This window comes from Pyrus communis, chromosome 12, assembly GCF_041283825.1.
Source record: "Pyrus communis isolate YQ-2024b chromosome 12, ASM4128382v1, whole genome shotgun sequence".
NCBI lineage: Eukaryota > Viridiplantae > Streptophyta > Magnoliopsida > Rosales > Rosaceae > Pyrus > Pyrus communis.
In genome coordinates this window covers 6,701,313-6,717,607 of record NC_142576.1, presented here as the reverse complement: position 1 = coordinate 6,717,607, position 16,295 = coordinate 6,701,313, and the positions used below count along the sequence as shown (strand labels likewise).

General features: G+C 34.3%; 1 protein-coding gene and 1 long non-coding RNA gene across 6 annotated transcripts; both read right to left on the bottom strand.

The window, feature by feature from the left end:
• Positions 1-2,654: 2,654 nt before the first annotated feature.
• LOC137744079 ((-)-germacrene D synthase-like) lies at positions 2,655-5,938 on the bottom strand. Its single transcript, XM_068483941.2, has 7 exons — positions 5,726-5,938; positions 4,975-5,236; positions 4,487-4,862; positions 4,170-4,391; positions 3,921-4,059; positions 3,463-3,708; positions 2,655-3,153 (listed from the first exon to the last, which is right to left on the bottom strand). The coding sequence occupies exons 1-7, from the start codon at positions 5,855-5,857 to the stop codon at positions 2,860-2,862; spliced, it is 1,671 nt and encodes a 556-aa protein (XP_068340042.2). The 5' UTR covers positions 5,858-5,938; the 3' UTR covers positions 2,655-2,859.
• Positions 5,939-14,718: 8,780 nt separating this feature from the next.
• Positions 14,719-16,089, bottom strand: LOC137744131 (uncharacterized). Of its 5 annotated transcripts, none has more exons than XR_015954042.1 (5): positions 15,597-16,089; positions 15,481-15,503; positions 15,282-15,382; positions 15,119-15,194; positions 14,719-14,901 (listed from the first exon to the last, which is right to left on the bottom strand). It is a non-coding gene; the product is annotated as an uncharacterized LOC137744131 (long non-coding RNA). The 5 variants fall into 5 exon arrangements; XR_015954044.1 differs by having other exon boundaries at positions 15,456-15,503; positions 15,597-16,080; XR_015954041.1 differs by having other exon boundaries at positions 15,481-16,089.
• Between the last annotated feature and the right edge of the window lie 206 nt (positions 16,090-16,295).

The following is a 16,295-nucleotide window of genomic DNA, read 5'->3' as shown; positions in this document are numbered from 1 at the left end:
ATAACAATGCATGAGTGCAATGCAATACTCTTCATCTCTACCTGTTAATTCATATAATAAAACATGCGGACATGCACGTCCTGTGCATTTTACCTCTGCAGTGCAGGTTCGCATGTTTTATTATATAAATTAACGAGGGTAATTGAAGAGGTTGCATTGCATTCATGCATTATTAGCCATAATGATTTGATATTTGGCTATTTGATTTCATGACACTTAATTTAATATTATCAATTACTATGATAAGGTTATGTCCCTACTGAGCCGTTGAAGCTCACCCCTATCTTGTTATGCAGGTTTACAAACTAAACAGTCTAAGAGGGTAGATGGGATGAGATTGGATTAAGTGTGAGGATAGAATTTTGTTATTACCCGAAGGCTTGGGACAAAACTGTGATTTTAGAATTGTTTTGGAGGCAGATGCTTACTGTTTTTCCAGCAAGGCAGCATGTATACAATTGAGAAACTTTTGAGGACCCAAATAAGAAAGAAAAATGTTTTTAAGGGTCCAACTGAGATAAGGTGATGTAAAGCCTCATATCGGAATTCTAAAATAAAGGAGTTTATATTGGTTGCTACATATAGGGATTATATAGTGATATAGTTTATTTCTTGGATCAGGGACTCTAGTTACCACGACGGTTGTGTTTAATCGAGGTGTTGGTAAGGGACATTGTTTGCTTGCTTTAGACTCCAGGTAGGGAAAATACGGCAAACTTTTACGGAGATTGGTTTTATTAAATTTCGTGTAGCATTATATTATTATTATCAATCTTCTTGGTTGATTAATGTGATCTGGCTTGCTAATTGGATAAATATTGCCCTTGCGTGTTTACTTGTTATTGGTTATGAAATTATTGATGAAATGCTATTGGTTGAGAATATATTGTGGTATATGTGAATTGTTCATAATTGGTCGTGTGGTTGGAGTTTCAGTGGTGAGAAGGAATTGGAAATGAGGGTAGTTGGAAATGATCTTTTGTGTAGTTGAGCCAAACTCTTAGTAGGTACCAAGTCTCAGGCAAGCCCACAGTGCACAGTTTCTTTTGGGTAATTTGGGATTGGTGACGAAGGGTTTTGGCAAGATGACTAACAAAAGGGGAAATTGGGATGATTGAGTTACAGGGGGTTAATTTGTATATTAGAACATTTGAACCACCACTGCAAAGGTAAAATGCACAGTATGGGACGTGCAGGTCACATGTTTTATTATATGAATTAACAGGTAGAGATGAAGAGTATTGCATTGCACTCATGCATTGTTATTGATAATGATTTGGTACTTGATTACTTGATTATAACACGTAATTTAGTATTGTCAATTTACTGTGGTAAGGTTATGTCTCTACTGAGCTGTTGAAGCTCACCCTCAATTTTTATGCAGGTTTACTAACCAAATTATCAAAATGGTAGACCAGATGAGACGAAATAGTTGTGAGGCTAGAATTTGTATTTATTTATTTAGCCTTGTAAAGAATTATTGAGTTATTTTAAATAAGAAGAATTTTATTTTCCACCCCGTTTCAGTTTTAATTTTATTTATTTAGTTTTTAGTTCGCGTTTCGGACTCAGATTTGAATTTTTCCACAGACTCCGGGTCCAGGGTGTGACACTTTTAGCCCAATGTTTTAGCTTGGGTTGGGTGGTGTTTAGGAGGGAATAGATGGAGTAATTTGGCATTTAGCCTAGGGTTGGAGGAGGCGTTAAGGTGCGTGGCTTCATACAAGCTTAATAGTCCTACAACATCATGAACGAGTGATTCCTTGAATTTTCCATCACCGTCCTTGAATTGTTGAATAAATTTGCATGACCAACAAAATGGAAAATACAGAACCTTAAGAAGCATTTGGGTAAAAATAAAAAATAAAAAACTATATGACCACCATCCGAACTTACAGCAATGTAACGTTATAACCTTGTTGTCTCTAAGCAATTGAAAACGAAGTGCAGCGATGTACAGGTCACCCAAATCATAAGAGTTCTCGTGAATTTTCTGTAAAATTTCTTCAATCTCATTTCCAAATTGGTAGGACACATCTAAGCCCTGAATGTCATCAATCAAGTATAGCTTTTGTGAAACATTGTCAACCGATGCCGTTAGCATCCTTCTCACTTGTTCATTCAGTTCTTATACATGTTGTTCAAGTTCAGCATCCACTTCCTACACAGGATCACATTCATTTAAGAAAAAACAAAACGCATAAACCTTTTATGATGTGATAATCTGTGTATGTAATAACAAATCAAAATAGCTAATGTATGTAATAATCTGTGTAAAATAATTTACCTACAAAATAAGTAAATAATGTATCACTAATTGATCAAAATGGCTAATGTAGTACAGATAATATCATCTGCTCAAAAAATAAAAAAGCTAATTGATCAAAATTAAGTCCAACACATCGCTCCCAAAGTTTGCGGTCGCATGTCGCACCAACCATCGTTCCCATCACGAAGGCTTGCAGCTCCACTCCCCTCTTGCTGCACCGCCATATCGAATATGCGATCTCCTTGCCATTGAGTACAACAGTCAACAGTGCACTTTCAGTTATAATACAAGATGTCATGTCGAATCTGTGTCCAAGTTTTGGCACCAACAGCTATACATTCATGTTCTAACAGCTATATATTCATGTTCTAGTGTGCTATTTGAGTTGAAGAAATAATATATGATTTATTCGAACTACATAGAAGTTCTTTTATTAATCATAAGATCATAATATGGAAAACAAACACACAACCCAAATTACATTTTTACAGTCTTAACGGATGGTAGCTAGCTCCTTATTACTTGTAGGCAACTTGGGCGCTGGAGATATACTTTCAAAAGAAACATCACAATAAGTGGATATTTTAGGCTTATAAAGCCACGGGTGCCACTAGTGTAGAAACTATAAAATCTTTTAGCCCACCATCAGCATTATTGTAGCCATCTTCGCACTTGTACACAACATCCATGACCCGAGCAAAATTGAGAATACGAATTAACAGGGGCATGGGGACAGCGGTAGGGTGGAGGCACGCTTCGTTTATGTCCTTCCATGCATTATTCACTTGTCTTCGAAGTTCGATTATCGCTTCTTCTTCAATGGCACCATATTCTCTCATGTAACAGTTTACAGCTGAGGCAAAATGTTCTCTCTCTTGCTCAAACTAGTCAGGCATGAGGATTAAGATAAAGGAAGACCATTAATATAAGTATTAATGCAATCATAATAGCCGTGCTTGTCAAGATTTCAGTTAGGGGTTCAACAGTCCACTACTAATGGGTCAAGCAGTGATACTATTCTAACTTAACCACTTGCTAGTCCAGCAGACGTAGGCTTTTGTATAAAAGCGTCCAATGCAATTAGAAGTGGAATCAATTAATATGAGTTATATTTTATTCTGTCTGGTTTTCAGTGTGAGACTGTTTACATTCTACAATACTCATTAATACTACTTACAAATACGATTAAGTACCTTATGGTCCGCTATGTCATCCATAAGTCTAGTAACTGTTGATGCAGCCTTCACTGCTTGAGGGGAAGTTAACAACCAATCAAAGGAGTCTATTGTAGCTTCTTCCATTCCAACAAACGATATGGTTATTAGCAACGGGTAGCCACATGTCATGAGTGATACAGACATGTATTCATCCAATGATGGCATGTGCTTCTGGCGGAACAATTTCGCTTCATCGAAGAAGCCTCTAACTTGGTTCTTCATCTGGCACATACCAGATCAAGAGATTATATTAATTCTTATCGTTTCTACTTTTAATTAATATTGATATATAAAGATTATTATAAATAATTATTTGTTTCTATACATATTGTGAAGTATTTGCAGCACGTTTTTCTGGCCTTGTAACAACTTTAGACTCAAAACTAAGCGCGTGTATATATATATATATATATATATATATTGAGGATTATTACCGCTTCTCTTGCATGGTCGATGCGATATAATTTCCCCTCGTGCGCAAGCTTTTCATGAATTTCACTGTATATATTCAACAACGCACGGTAGCAAAGTTTCATATACTCTGGTAGTTGATCTATAGCCGAGACATCCCATCTGATCAAGTAATATATAAATCAGTTGTGCGTAATTTAGTTTTTCTGTTTTGATCGGTGTAAGGTAAGATAATTTATACAAGAGAATTTTAACTAATGATATATTCATACCTCTCAATAGCTTCAGTAAAGAGCTCTAGTTCTTCAAATTTTCCATGTGTATCATAAATGTCATCCATAATGGATGTTATAGCGGTAACTTTGCATGATGTCCTCCTAGCAAAGGAATACTGAGGCTGAAAGTAGACTGACATACTCCAGCAGAAGTAGACCTCAACCAATCTATCTCTTGCGAAAGGTAGCTTGTTTGGCACGTCCAAGTCCTTCCACCACCTGAGTTACAAAAATAATTATTTATTAGTAGCTAGAGGTGGAGAATTCAACTCTTTAGTAAGTGATGTATATGGATGGATAAGGAATTAATTTACCTTGTGATTTCGCTTAGTTCTTTCTGATGGACTCGTTGCAGTCGGTTGAAATCCAACTTGGCGAACTTTAGGAGAGTTTCATTCGGTGATTCTCTTAGTTCCTGGTAGACTGACAAGTAATACCTTGCTTCAACCCTTGGTAAACCCTTTCGAAGCGGCTGATTTAAGGCGTGGGTTACTGCTTTTGCAAGTGGGGGGCTTAAACGGAATGTCGCCAACTCGAGATTAGTCGTGGTGAAGGTTAGTGCCTCATCTAGTATCTCCTCTCCATGTATCCTAAGGTGTGTGGCTTCATACAAGCTTAGTAGTCCTACAACATCATCAACGAGTGATTCCTTGAATTTTCCATCACCGTCCTTGAATTTGTTGAATAAGTCTGCATGACCAACAAAATGGAAAATTCAAAACCTCAAGAAGCATTTAGATAAAAAAAAAAAAATATATATATATATATATATATGACCAAACCACCATCCGAGATTACTTACCGCATAAAACGTTATAACCTTGTTGTCTAAGCAATCGAAAACGAAGAGCAGTTGTGTACAGGTCATCCAAATCGTAAGAGCTCTTGTGAATTTTCTGTAAAATTTCTTCAATTTCATTTCCAAAATGGTAGGACACACCTAAACGCTGAATGTCATCGATCAAGTTCAACTTTTGGGAGATATTTTCAGGTGATGTCGTTAGCATCCTTCTCACTTCTTCCTTCAGTTCTTGTACATGTTGTTCAAGTTCAGCATCCACTTCCTCCATAGGATCACATTTTGATTTAAGAAAACAGAAAACGCATAACCTTTATATATTTTTGAATGAGAAGGTTTCCAAGTACCAAAAGATATAGACTACAATTAATATAAGATGATTATAAGTCTTGTAACACATTAGAAAACGCATAACCTTTATGATGTCAACATCTAAATTGTAAACATTGAGAAAAGAGAGGCACCTAGCCTGAAATAGTTATTGCATGGCAGTTTTCATGACTTTAAGAACTTGTTTTTCCCAGAAATAAAAAAATAGTGTGTGAATTTAACTTTGGTAGTTAGATTCGCAACATGTTTGCCAAGTTAAGGAAGGGAAGGTTAGATAAAATGATTTCGAATTAGTAGCATTTTAAATTATTAAAGTACTCTTTGGTTTTTTTTTCCTCTTTGTTTAAAATTACAAATTTAATTTTCATAACAATATAGTGTTCAAAATATATAATAGTTTATTGTAGTAAGAAAGAAGTCTTACCAAAGAAGCGTAGGACAGAAAATGGTCCCCCCAAATGCTGGGAGAAAAAGTGGCTGAAGGCTTAGGCTGATGAACATCAAAAGTGTCATTTGGGTTTGAAGATTGAGATAGTGGAACTTCCACACAAGACATATTTCAAAGATTTCAAACCTGAAGCGAACTAGCCAAGTGTTATTGCTTTGTATCAAGTGCTGGTGTGAGTTCAGGAGCTCATAAGCTTTGCTATTTATAGTATCGCTGACTATCTACCACACCCACTGGAAAAAAAAAAAAAAAAAAAGGTAAAGTACAAAAAACTACCTCAACTATTGGGGTCACGACAGTTTCATACCTCATCTTTTAAAATTGACAATGTCATACCGCATCTTACGAATTTGTGACAATGTCATACCTCCGTCAATTTTTCTGTTAGTTTTTCTATTAAATGCTGACGTGGTAAGAGACAGGAACCCCTCACTAATCTAGCTGGATTAAAAAATAATTAAGTATATTTTTAATAATTAAATATTAAAAAATTAAGAATAAAAAAACAAAAAAAAAATTCCTAGGGGTGCGGCATCCCCTTTCCTTCACCCGCACCAATTTCAATTTTTTTTTGTTCTTCTCTCTCCTTCTCCTTCTTCTTCATCTTCTTCTCCTCCTGGGCCGAAATTGGATTTGTCACTTTTTTTTTTTTTTTCGTTCTTCTTCTCTCTCGTTCTTCTTCTTCTTCTTCTTGGGCCGAAACTGGGTATGATGTTTTTTGTTTTTTGTTTTTTTTGTTTTTTGTTTTTGGGTTGCAGGTAAAGGGAAAAGGGGACGAAAATGAAGATGGGGAGGAGACATAGAGGGTTCTTCTTCTTCTTGGGGTGAAACTGGGTTCGAAATTTTATTTTATTTATTTATTTATTTTGTTTCTGGGTTGCAGGTAGAGGGAAAAGGGGAAGAAGATGAAGATGGGGGAGGAGAGATGAGTGTGCATTGGGTTGGGGGGGACCGAATTGGGTTGGGGGGGGGGACCGAATTGGATTGGGTTGGGGTTTTTTTTTTTTTTTTTTTGTTTCTTTTCTCCTTCTTCTTCTTCTTCCGCAGGAGGGGGTGTTTTAATTTTTTTTTTTTTTTTTTTCTTCTTCTTCTTCCTTCTTCCTTCTTTTGGGTTGCAGTTTGGGTTTTTTTTTTTTTTTTCTCCTCCTCCTTTTCTTCCTCTTCGCCTCCTTCTTCTTCTTCTTCCGCGGGCGGGCCGGGAGGGGGTTGAGTTGATGGGTTTTCTTCTTCCTCTTCCTCCTTCTCCTTCTTCTTCTTCCTTCTTTTGTGTTTTTTTTTTTTTTTTTTTCTGGGTTGTAGTTTCCATTTTTTTTTTCCTCCTCCTTGTTATTACATAAATTCTTATCTTGGCTTTTTAAACTTTTTTTATTACATAAATTCTTATCTTTATTTTTTAACAAATAATAGGATAATTTATATTAAATTTAACTAAATTACAAAAAAAAAATTAAATTAAATTAAAAAAAAAAATTTTGAACACAAAACCACATGAACGAATATTTTTAACCAACTAAACCACAAATTATTTACATATAAATTCTTAACTTATGCCCTTCCCAAATCTGATCTTTAATTTGTGGGTCCCCCACTCAACAAATTAATAATAATTTGTCTCCCTTCCCACTCAACCAATTGGTTTTTTTTTTTTTTTTTTGGGTGAGTAAACCGACGCGCACTGACTAAGGTAGGTTTGATAAGGTTCCTATAATTCTTGGATATCGGTTAACTGAATCGATCCGTGGTTACTTTTGTTTGTTTTAATCAAAATAGATGGTGGTATTTTTGTAGTCTCGTTTTGAGTGTTTAATTAATGGATATATATCACTTTTAACCCCAAAAAAAAAAAAAATCAGAGTAGAGATAAGATTCTCCTTTCCTTTCACTCACTCACACTCAACTCTCAGACCGTCGAAACCCTTCCGTTGTCTTCCCCTTCTCTTCAATAGATTGCCCTTCATTGTCTAACAGGTAATAATCAAAAGACTTCTGCTTTTGGGTTCAGTTTCATCTGCTTTTGAAATTTTTTTTACAATGGTCCCATTCGTTTTTACTTTTGGGTTTGATTTCACCTGCGTTTTATTCTTTCATCTGCTTTTGTGATTTTTTTACAGTGGTCCCATTTGTTTCTTCTTTTGAGTTTGATTTCATATGCATTTTTATTCTTTCATCTGCTTTGGTGGTTTTTTTTTTGTTTTTTTTACAGTGGACCCATTTCTTTGATATTTTTTTTTAAATGGCCCCATTTTTTTGATTAGTTGTCTACATTAGTTGACAATGAGTAATCATTAAAAGTTGATAGCGTTGTATTTGGGTAATTAATTAAGGGGCTTTTGGATCTAGGTCCAAAAACATAAGTAGTTTTTGGGACTGAATCCAGTTATCCAATTATATATTTTGATATCAATTTTGCCCTTTCAGATAAAAATATTTAATTTCTTTAAATTTTTTTCTCAGTTATTTAGTTTTTAAATTTTGAATATTTAAATTCTCAAACTAAAATATTATCTAGTAACTACCTACTATTTATGAAGAAAACAAAACCGATATAATCTAGTAACTACCTATTGTATAGGAAGAAAGATGCTTTATACCTACAAAGCAGATATAATCTACATGCAAAACAAAAATAAACTACCTATTGTATTGGAAGAAAAATTCTGGGAACCTACATGACGGAACATAGAAATATAAATATGATATAATATACCTCCATTAAAAGAACAAATATGGAGGGAAGAGCACAAAAATACCACCCATGAAAAGAAGAGACAAAAAAGAGGAGGATTGATTCCATGATCTAACAGGGAGAATTGTGTGGAAGAAGGAAAGAAGGAGGGAAACGGACTGGGGGTTGAGGTGATTATATGGCTATAACTAATCCTACAATTAAGGGATAAGTTAAACCACAAATAATCCTATAATTAAGAAATTTTATGTATTTACTACAATTCGTAAGCCTAATGGGTAAATATGATACAAACCACAAATAAGCATACGTAGAATCTCAATTATTGAACCTATTTCAATGAAGTGGACTAATCCTACTAATGACTCACAAAATTGAGTCTATATCAAGTTATCCTATTAATTAACATTGGGCTGAAAAATATTAAAAGCCCGAGCATGCAAGGGCTTTTTGGATTTGGGTTAGTTGAAGCACATGCCCAAACAGAAGGGACAAATGACAGCTCACGTTCGGTTAAAATTAATTACTCTTAGATGGCAACCCTTCAATCCACTTAGGCCCTATGTCATAAATCTATGTTTTTGATTTTGTGCGTAGTTCAAAAGGGATTGAAGGTGACCAGTCAATGACGTTGCCTCTCCCTGCTCCATTACATCACTCACCTTGAATTGTGTGGCCAAAACATTTTCTGAGAAATGTGGACGCGGAGAAAACGGTAAGAGTTAGCGATGGAGAATTCGCAATTGGAGACAACGGAGGGCCTCCAAATTCTGTCGCTTATGATGATAGCAAAATCACCTTATTGCCCCTATGTCATGAAAGTTATCTTTCATGAAAGTTGAATGGATATAAGTAAGAGTCATGTTCTTCTAAAGTTTTTATTTTGAGATTATGTGAAGATCAAATGCATATTAATCTTAAAATTATGTTAATTTAGATTCAAAAGCTTAATATATTTAATAATTTAATAAAGCAAAATCACCACATAAGTGTGATTTGTGTTTGAAGATTGAGATGATGGAACCTCCACATAAGACATATTTCAACGATTTCACAAGCCAAGTGTTCATGCTTTTGTATATGGAAGAGATCCCCTTCGGATCTCTTCCACCAAATCTTAGGGATCCGAATGTTCGGGCGCTTTAAATTTGATTCAACGGTCATAAATAAGGGGCTTCTATAAAAATTATAATAATTTTAACCGTTGAATTAAATTTTAAGGGTATCACATGCAAATTACGTGAAAAAAAATATAATTTTTTTTTTTACAACGAAAACTTTTTGAATCAAATTTAGTTTGAGTTGTCTTATGAAAAAATATGAGCTTGCTCACGAACTTTACATGCAAAAAAAAATATGAGTCTTTAAATTTTAGGTATCCATTTCAACTCGTTAAACGCATGTCTCTTTTAATTATTGTACATAACTCCCTTATCAAACTCATTCTAACTAACTTTTGGATATCGGAAAGGCAAATAATTTCCTACAGTACATGCTTAGAAGATTATAGCTGGATTTTGGGGCCTTGCTGATTGTTGTTTCAAGCTTCAATCGCCAAAAAATAAAAAAATAAAAAAATCTTAACATGTTAGGTAGGGTCACCAATTATTTTAACAAGTCGGATTTAAGTTTGAGTTGTATTACTTGTTAGCTTAATCGATTGACACAATATAATTATAAATCATTAAAATAATAAATAAACACGAGCACAAAAAATATGACTCGTTTCTTATTTAAAGTCCCACAATCAGCCCCATTTCAAAATACGTCACCTGTCAAACCTACATGTTTCATTCTCTGTGCGTAAATCGTGTCTTATAAGGACCAACACGTGATGCTCACGTTTTCTGTGAAATTTAAAAAGAGGATTGAAGGTGAACAGTCAACTAACGTTTCTTCCAGCTCCATTATATCACTCACCCTCTCCTGACATTGTTTACGAGTGGCTCAGTGTGGCCAAAACATTTTCTGAGACATGTGGACGCAGAGAAAACTTAATATATTTAATAATTTAATAAAGCAAAATCAACACATAAGTGTGAATTGCGTTTGAAGATTGAGATGATGGAACCTCCACATAAGACATATTTCAACGATTTCACAAGCCAAGTGTTCATGCTTTTGTATCTGGAAGAGATCCCTTCGGATCTCTTCCACCAAATCTTAGGGATCCGAATATTCGGGCTCTTTAAATTTGATTCAACGGTCATAAATAAGGGGCTTTTATAAAAATTATAATAATTTTAATCGTTGGATTAAATTTTAATGGTATCACATGCAAATTACGTGAAAAAAAATATAATTAATTTTTTTTACAACGAAAACTTTTTGAATCAAATTTAGTTTGAGTTGTCTTATGAAAAAAATATGAGCTTGCTCACGAACTTTACATGCAAAAAAAAATATGAGTCTTTAAATTTTATATATGATTTTCTTTTCTTTTATTTATGAATTTTTTTAGTTAACATTAACATGAAAATTTAAGATTAGACTTATATCTCTCATTTTGTCGATTTGCTATTGGTTGGATTTCAACTGTTTTTTTAAGCAACGAGGTAGACCTGACAATATCGTACAAAACTAGTTAATACGACAAAAAACGATAACAAAACGGAAAATTAAAAATATTTGAGTTGAGCTTTAATGTGTTTGAGTTGAGATTCGTTAGTGACATATTAACTAACTGATTAATTTAGTGTTGCCCAGAGGTATCCATTTCAACTCGTTAGACGCATGTCTCTTTTAATTATTGTACATAACTCCCTTATCAAACTCATTCTAACTAACTTTTGGATATCGGAAAGGCAAATAATTTCCTACAGTACATGCTTAGAAGATTATAGCTGGATTTTGGGGCCTTGCTGATTGTTGTTTCAAGCTTCAATCGCCAAAATAAAAGAATAAAAAAAATAAATAAATCTTAACATGTTAGGTAGCGTCACCAATTATTTTAACAAGTCGGGTTTAAGTTTGAGTTGTATTACTTGTTAGCTTAATACACAATATAATTATAAATCATTAAAATAATAAATAAACACGAGCACAAAAAATATGACTCGTTTCTTATTTAAAGTCCCACAATCAGCCCCATTTCAAAACACGTCACCTTTCAAACCTACATGTTTCATTCTCTGTGTGTAAATCGTGTCTTATAAGGACCAACACGTGATGCTCACGTTTTCTGTGAAATTTAAAAAGAGGATTGAAGGTGAACAGTCAACTAACGTTTCTTCCAGCTCCATTATTATATCACTCACCCTCTCCTGACATTGTTTACGAGTGGCTCAGTGTGGCCAAAACATTCTCTGAGACATGCGGACGTAGAGAAAACGTCGGTGATTCGGTCCCAATAACTTTCCAAACCGAAACGTTTGGTTGGAACTGAGCAGTTCAGTTCCTGCGGTTCCAAATCGGTTTGACCGCTTCAACATTCAACCCGTATGTTTCCACCAACAAATTCATAGCCAAACTAATGGAAATCTACAAGATAGACTTGACAATATTGCAAACAACACGGTAATAACATAAAACTATACAATACGAAAAATTAAATATTTGAGTTAAGCATTAATGGGTTCGGGTTGAAACGAGTAGACTCGTTAGTGATATGTTAATTAATTGATTGATTTAGTGTCATCCACATGTATCAGTTTCAACCAAAAACTGGCTTTTTTAATAATTGTACATACCTCACTTATGAAACTCATTATGACAAACCTCGTCACTTACTTTTGGCTACCTTCTTTGAAATGAAGTTTCATGCTTCAACAAATTTCTTAATATGTCAGGTAGTATCATCAATTTTTTAACGGTTCGAGTTTGAATTTGAATTGTATTAATTGTTAGCTTAACCAATGAACCCAATATAAACCATTAAAATAAGGAATAAACACAAATACAAAAAATACAAGTCGGTATCTCAAGCGGCTTATTTAGTTATATGGGCGTATGGCATCCTTTTTCACACATCATTTTTCAGTCGACTTATATAGAAACATGTGATATCATGAGATATCATCTTTTTTACACACATCATCATTCAATTGCTTATATAGAAACATATGATATCATGTGATATCATCCTTTTTCATATGGACCTATGGCATAAAGCTACGTCTTTCATTTTTTGTGTGTAATTCGTGTCTTATACTAAGGACCGACTCCTGATGCTCTTGGGAAACTTAAAAGGGCTTGAAGGATGCTAGCCTCAACGTTGTCGTCTTTGTTGGGCATGGGGGCCTGCGCGTACGAAGAGCGAGTAAACGACGGGTTGAAACTTATACCTGTGGGCGTATGGCGTAAAGCTACGTCTTTAATTTTTTTTTGTGTGTAACTCGTCTTTTTAGGATCTGACTTCTGCCGCGTGTTACATACCTGTTGGGAGGTACTATCAGCCGTCAATGTAGTACTATATTATTTAATAATTTCTTCTCCAAATACTAGAGCAAGGACGAAGATGACGTAACCGTAGAAGAAAAAAATGATGTACAAGAAAAAATGTAAGAGAAAGGAAGAGAGAGAGGTCGAGGTTTGCAACGTGCGGGTGAGAAAAAAGGACGAAGTTGCAACATGTGGGTGAGGAATTGGTTTGATATTTTATTATTTTCTTTATTAAAACTAGAAAATAAAAATTGAAATGTCATATGAACTTGTACATATTTTTCAATTTGTTATATAAACTAAAATTTTAAGCAATTTATCATACCAACATTTTGAAAAAAATCAATTTGTCATCCCACCTAACTTCGTTAAGTTTTCCATAAAAAATAAGTCATGTACGAGGCACATGACTTGTATTCAAGGTTATTTCTGCCATTTAAGATCTTTTTACAAGTTCTTTATTTTTCTTTAGTAAAACTCTTAAATTTTGTGTTCGAGAGTATTCATGCGGATCATTGTGTTCGAGTATATGCATCTACATTTCCATTTCTAGCACCAAAAATCAACTCGTTTCTTATATTACAGAGTCCATATAAAATTTGATTTCCTGATATACTAAACTAAACACTTTAGAATTGTTTTAATCGAACGCAACATAATAGAAGGAAGTGAGATGTTAAAATGGTAGAAATAACATTGAATACAAGTCATGTGCAAGACATATGATTTATTTTGGATGGAAAACTTAACAGAGTTAGGGTGAGATGACAAATTGATGATTTTGGAAAGTTGGTATGACAAATTGCTTAAACTTTTAGTTTATATGACAAATTAAAAAATGGCTACAAGTTTATATGACATTTTAAAAAAAAATTGCCTTAAAACTAAAAAAGTAAGAGATTTAACGAGTTAAACTTATGTTAATTCCTACGTAAATCCATAGTAGGGGTAGCTGACAGTTAGATGCCAGCGGAAGTCCTTCCAACTCGAGGTTGTGGGTTTGCTCTGGCACTAGTGTCCGATGATGAAAGTAACCAATCCCCAAAAATTAACAAAAAAAAATTTCAGTCAATAAAGAAAGAAAATTTAGAACAATAATCCAACCCATCATTTGCTTGAACTTGAATTTTGAATTCGAACAACTAGAGGTGGGCACGGTCTAATTCAGTCTGGTCCATTTTTTAATCCAAAATTGAAGAACACCAGTTCAGTTAAGTTTAGTTCAATTTTACTTAAATCTATTAATGAAACCGAGCAGTGAGGTTTCGGTTTAGTTTGACCGGTTATTCATTGTAAACCGAATTATATATAAGCTTTTTTATTAGCATTCTATATTAAAATTTAATATTAGATAACTTGTATACCCTACAACCAAGCCAAATGTAGAAGATTTATAACACTGATGCATGTAAAGAGCATTGTTCTGTATCATTGGTGCAACACATTACCTTACACAACGTATAATTTGCCTTTTTGATTAATTGAAATTGGGATGAAAAACGGAAGTGCAGAAGGAAGGAGGAGAAAAAAGGCAGGGCCAGGCGGGGTTGGGTGGGGTGTGAGGACATTAAGGGAAAGTGTGTGGCTATATTATGATAAATTTTAATTGTAAAAGCAATGGTGTGATGTACCGTGTACTCAACAATATGCAGGATGTTAATATAACAAGCTTTATATATTCTAACCTTTTTGCACGAACTCATGCATTTGCAAAATATAACAAGCTTTATATATTCTAACCTTTTTGCATGAACTCATGCATTTGCAAAATATCTTTTTACATCACGACACGTTACTCACGGCTTACGAAGTTCTTTTTTCTTTTTTGCATTTGGTGACTCATAAAGACATTCTTATAATTCTTTTTAATTTGTAACCTACATTATGAAAAGTATCAAATTAATAAACCAAGAAATCAAGAATATCTTTATGCGTGAAGTCAAGCATTAACTGGAGATACAGAAGCAAATCAAATTAATTTATATAGGTCACACATGCTATTGATTATGTAAAATTAAATTCTTGCTCCTATCATTTGTGTCCATTCTTGATTTGTTGAAATCCACTTTAAATTTTCTTCGTATTCCTACATAAACCCAAAAAAAAAAAAAAAAAACATAATAATTTTTTTGACAAAAGAAAAGATAACAAGAGGAAACAATATATGCAATAACAGTAACTTGCATATTAATATCAGTGCAGAGAAGAGCTATATATTCTTCTTTACCGAGAGGAGTAAATTAAAGAGAGTTTTAACGAAAAATCCGATTTACTGTTCACTTTAACGAAAAACTATATTTTACCTGAAAAACATCCTCAATGAAATTTAACACGTCATGCAGATAAGACTCCATTTGAAGGAGTTGCCGAGTTTTTTGCCTGAAAAACAGACAAAATCGAAGAACAAATGAGTCCAACTCTACAAAGTCCATGCAATGCACCACATGATAAGATCAAATCCACTACCTGTTCTCTTCATGTGAACTACTCCGATTACTCACCGCACCATCAGTGGACTGCCCGTTTTGCTGCGACTCCGGCGCTTTCTTGCTACCAAACTTGGCATCCTAAAAATACAAATAATTTTATCAGTGGAGAAAACAGAAGCAAGCAAAACAAACAAAAGCAAACACTGTGTACCTCAAAGCAAAACGGAAGCTTATACCCAGATTAATTTCATTTGAGCACCTGGAGGGAGGGAGAGAGGGAGAGGAATTACCGCAAATCTCAAAGCAAAAAATTGAAAAAAGAAGAATCGGCGACTTGGACGTTGGTTTCTACCCCTTTTATCCCAAGTTGGAGTGTTGGAGTGTCGGAGTCCACAAAACCGAAATACCCTTTTATCCCAATTTTTTGGTTTTTGTTTAAGGGTCTTGAGACACCAAAATACTCTTCTGGCATTCTATTGTAGAGATATATTTTTCCTTCGAGTCCTGCTTCAACGCCCAACAGTACGTTTCCACCGACAAATTCTTACAAATTTGAGCCAAATTACTGGAAGTCTACAAGGTAAAAACATAAAACTGCAAGATTTGTGAGACTCGTAGAGAAGAAACGAGAGGGCGAAGAAGGAAAGAGAGAGAAGAAATGGTAGAGAAGAAAAGAGAGACTGGCTCTTAAAGGGGGAGAGACAAAATGTCAGACTGAAAAGGAAGAGGAAGAGACATATAGTCACTAGGGTTTAGTTAGGTTATGGGCCTATGGAACTTCGATTTAGTCAAATTTGGTAGGCCTTGCCAGAGATTCGTATTAGACAGGTGGAAGACTTTAAGGGGAGGGATTCCTATTTTTCAAAAAAAAAATAGGGACATCGTCTTGATCATGAAATCTGATTTTAATGAAATTTTGTGACTTGTGATTTAATCTCAACCATAAAATTTCATTAAAACCAAATCTAATGATCAAGAAGGTGTTCCTATTTAAAAAAAAAAAAAATAGGGATCCCATCCCTTAAATGGCCTGTTAGATGGGTTATGTTTA

Excerpts from the sequence above, each read along its gene's own strand:
- LOC137744079 (XM_068483941.2), bottom strand. The coding sequence starts at position 5,857 with ATGTCTTGTGTGGAAGTTCCACTATCTCAATCTTCAAACCCAAATGAC. Across the intron at positions 5,237-5,725 it reads TTCTGTCCTACGCTTCTTTG|GAAGTGGATGCTGAACTTGA; the intron begins GTAAGACTTCTT and ends GATCCTATGGAG. Across the intron at positions 3,154-3,462 it reads ATGACATAGCGGACCATAAG|TTTGAGCAAGAGAGAGAACA; the intron begins GTACTTAATCGT and ends ATGCCTGACTAG.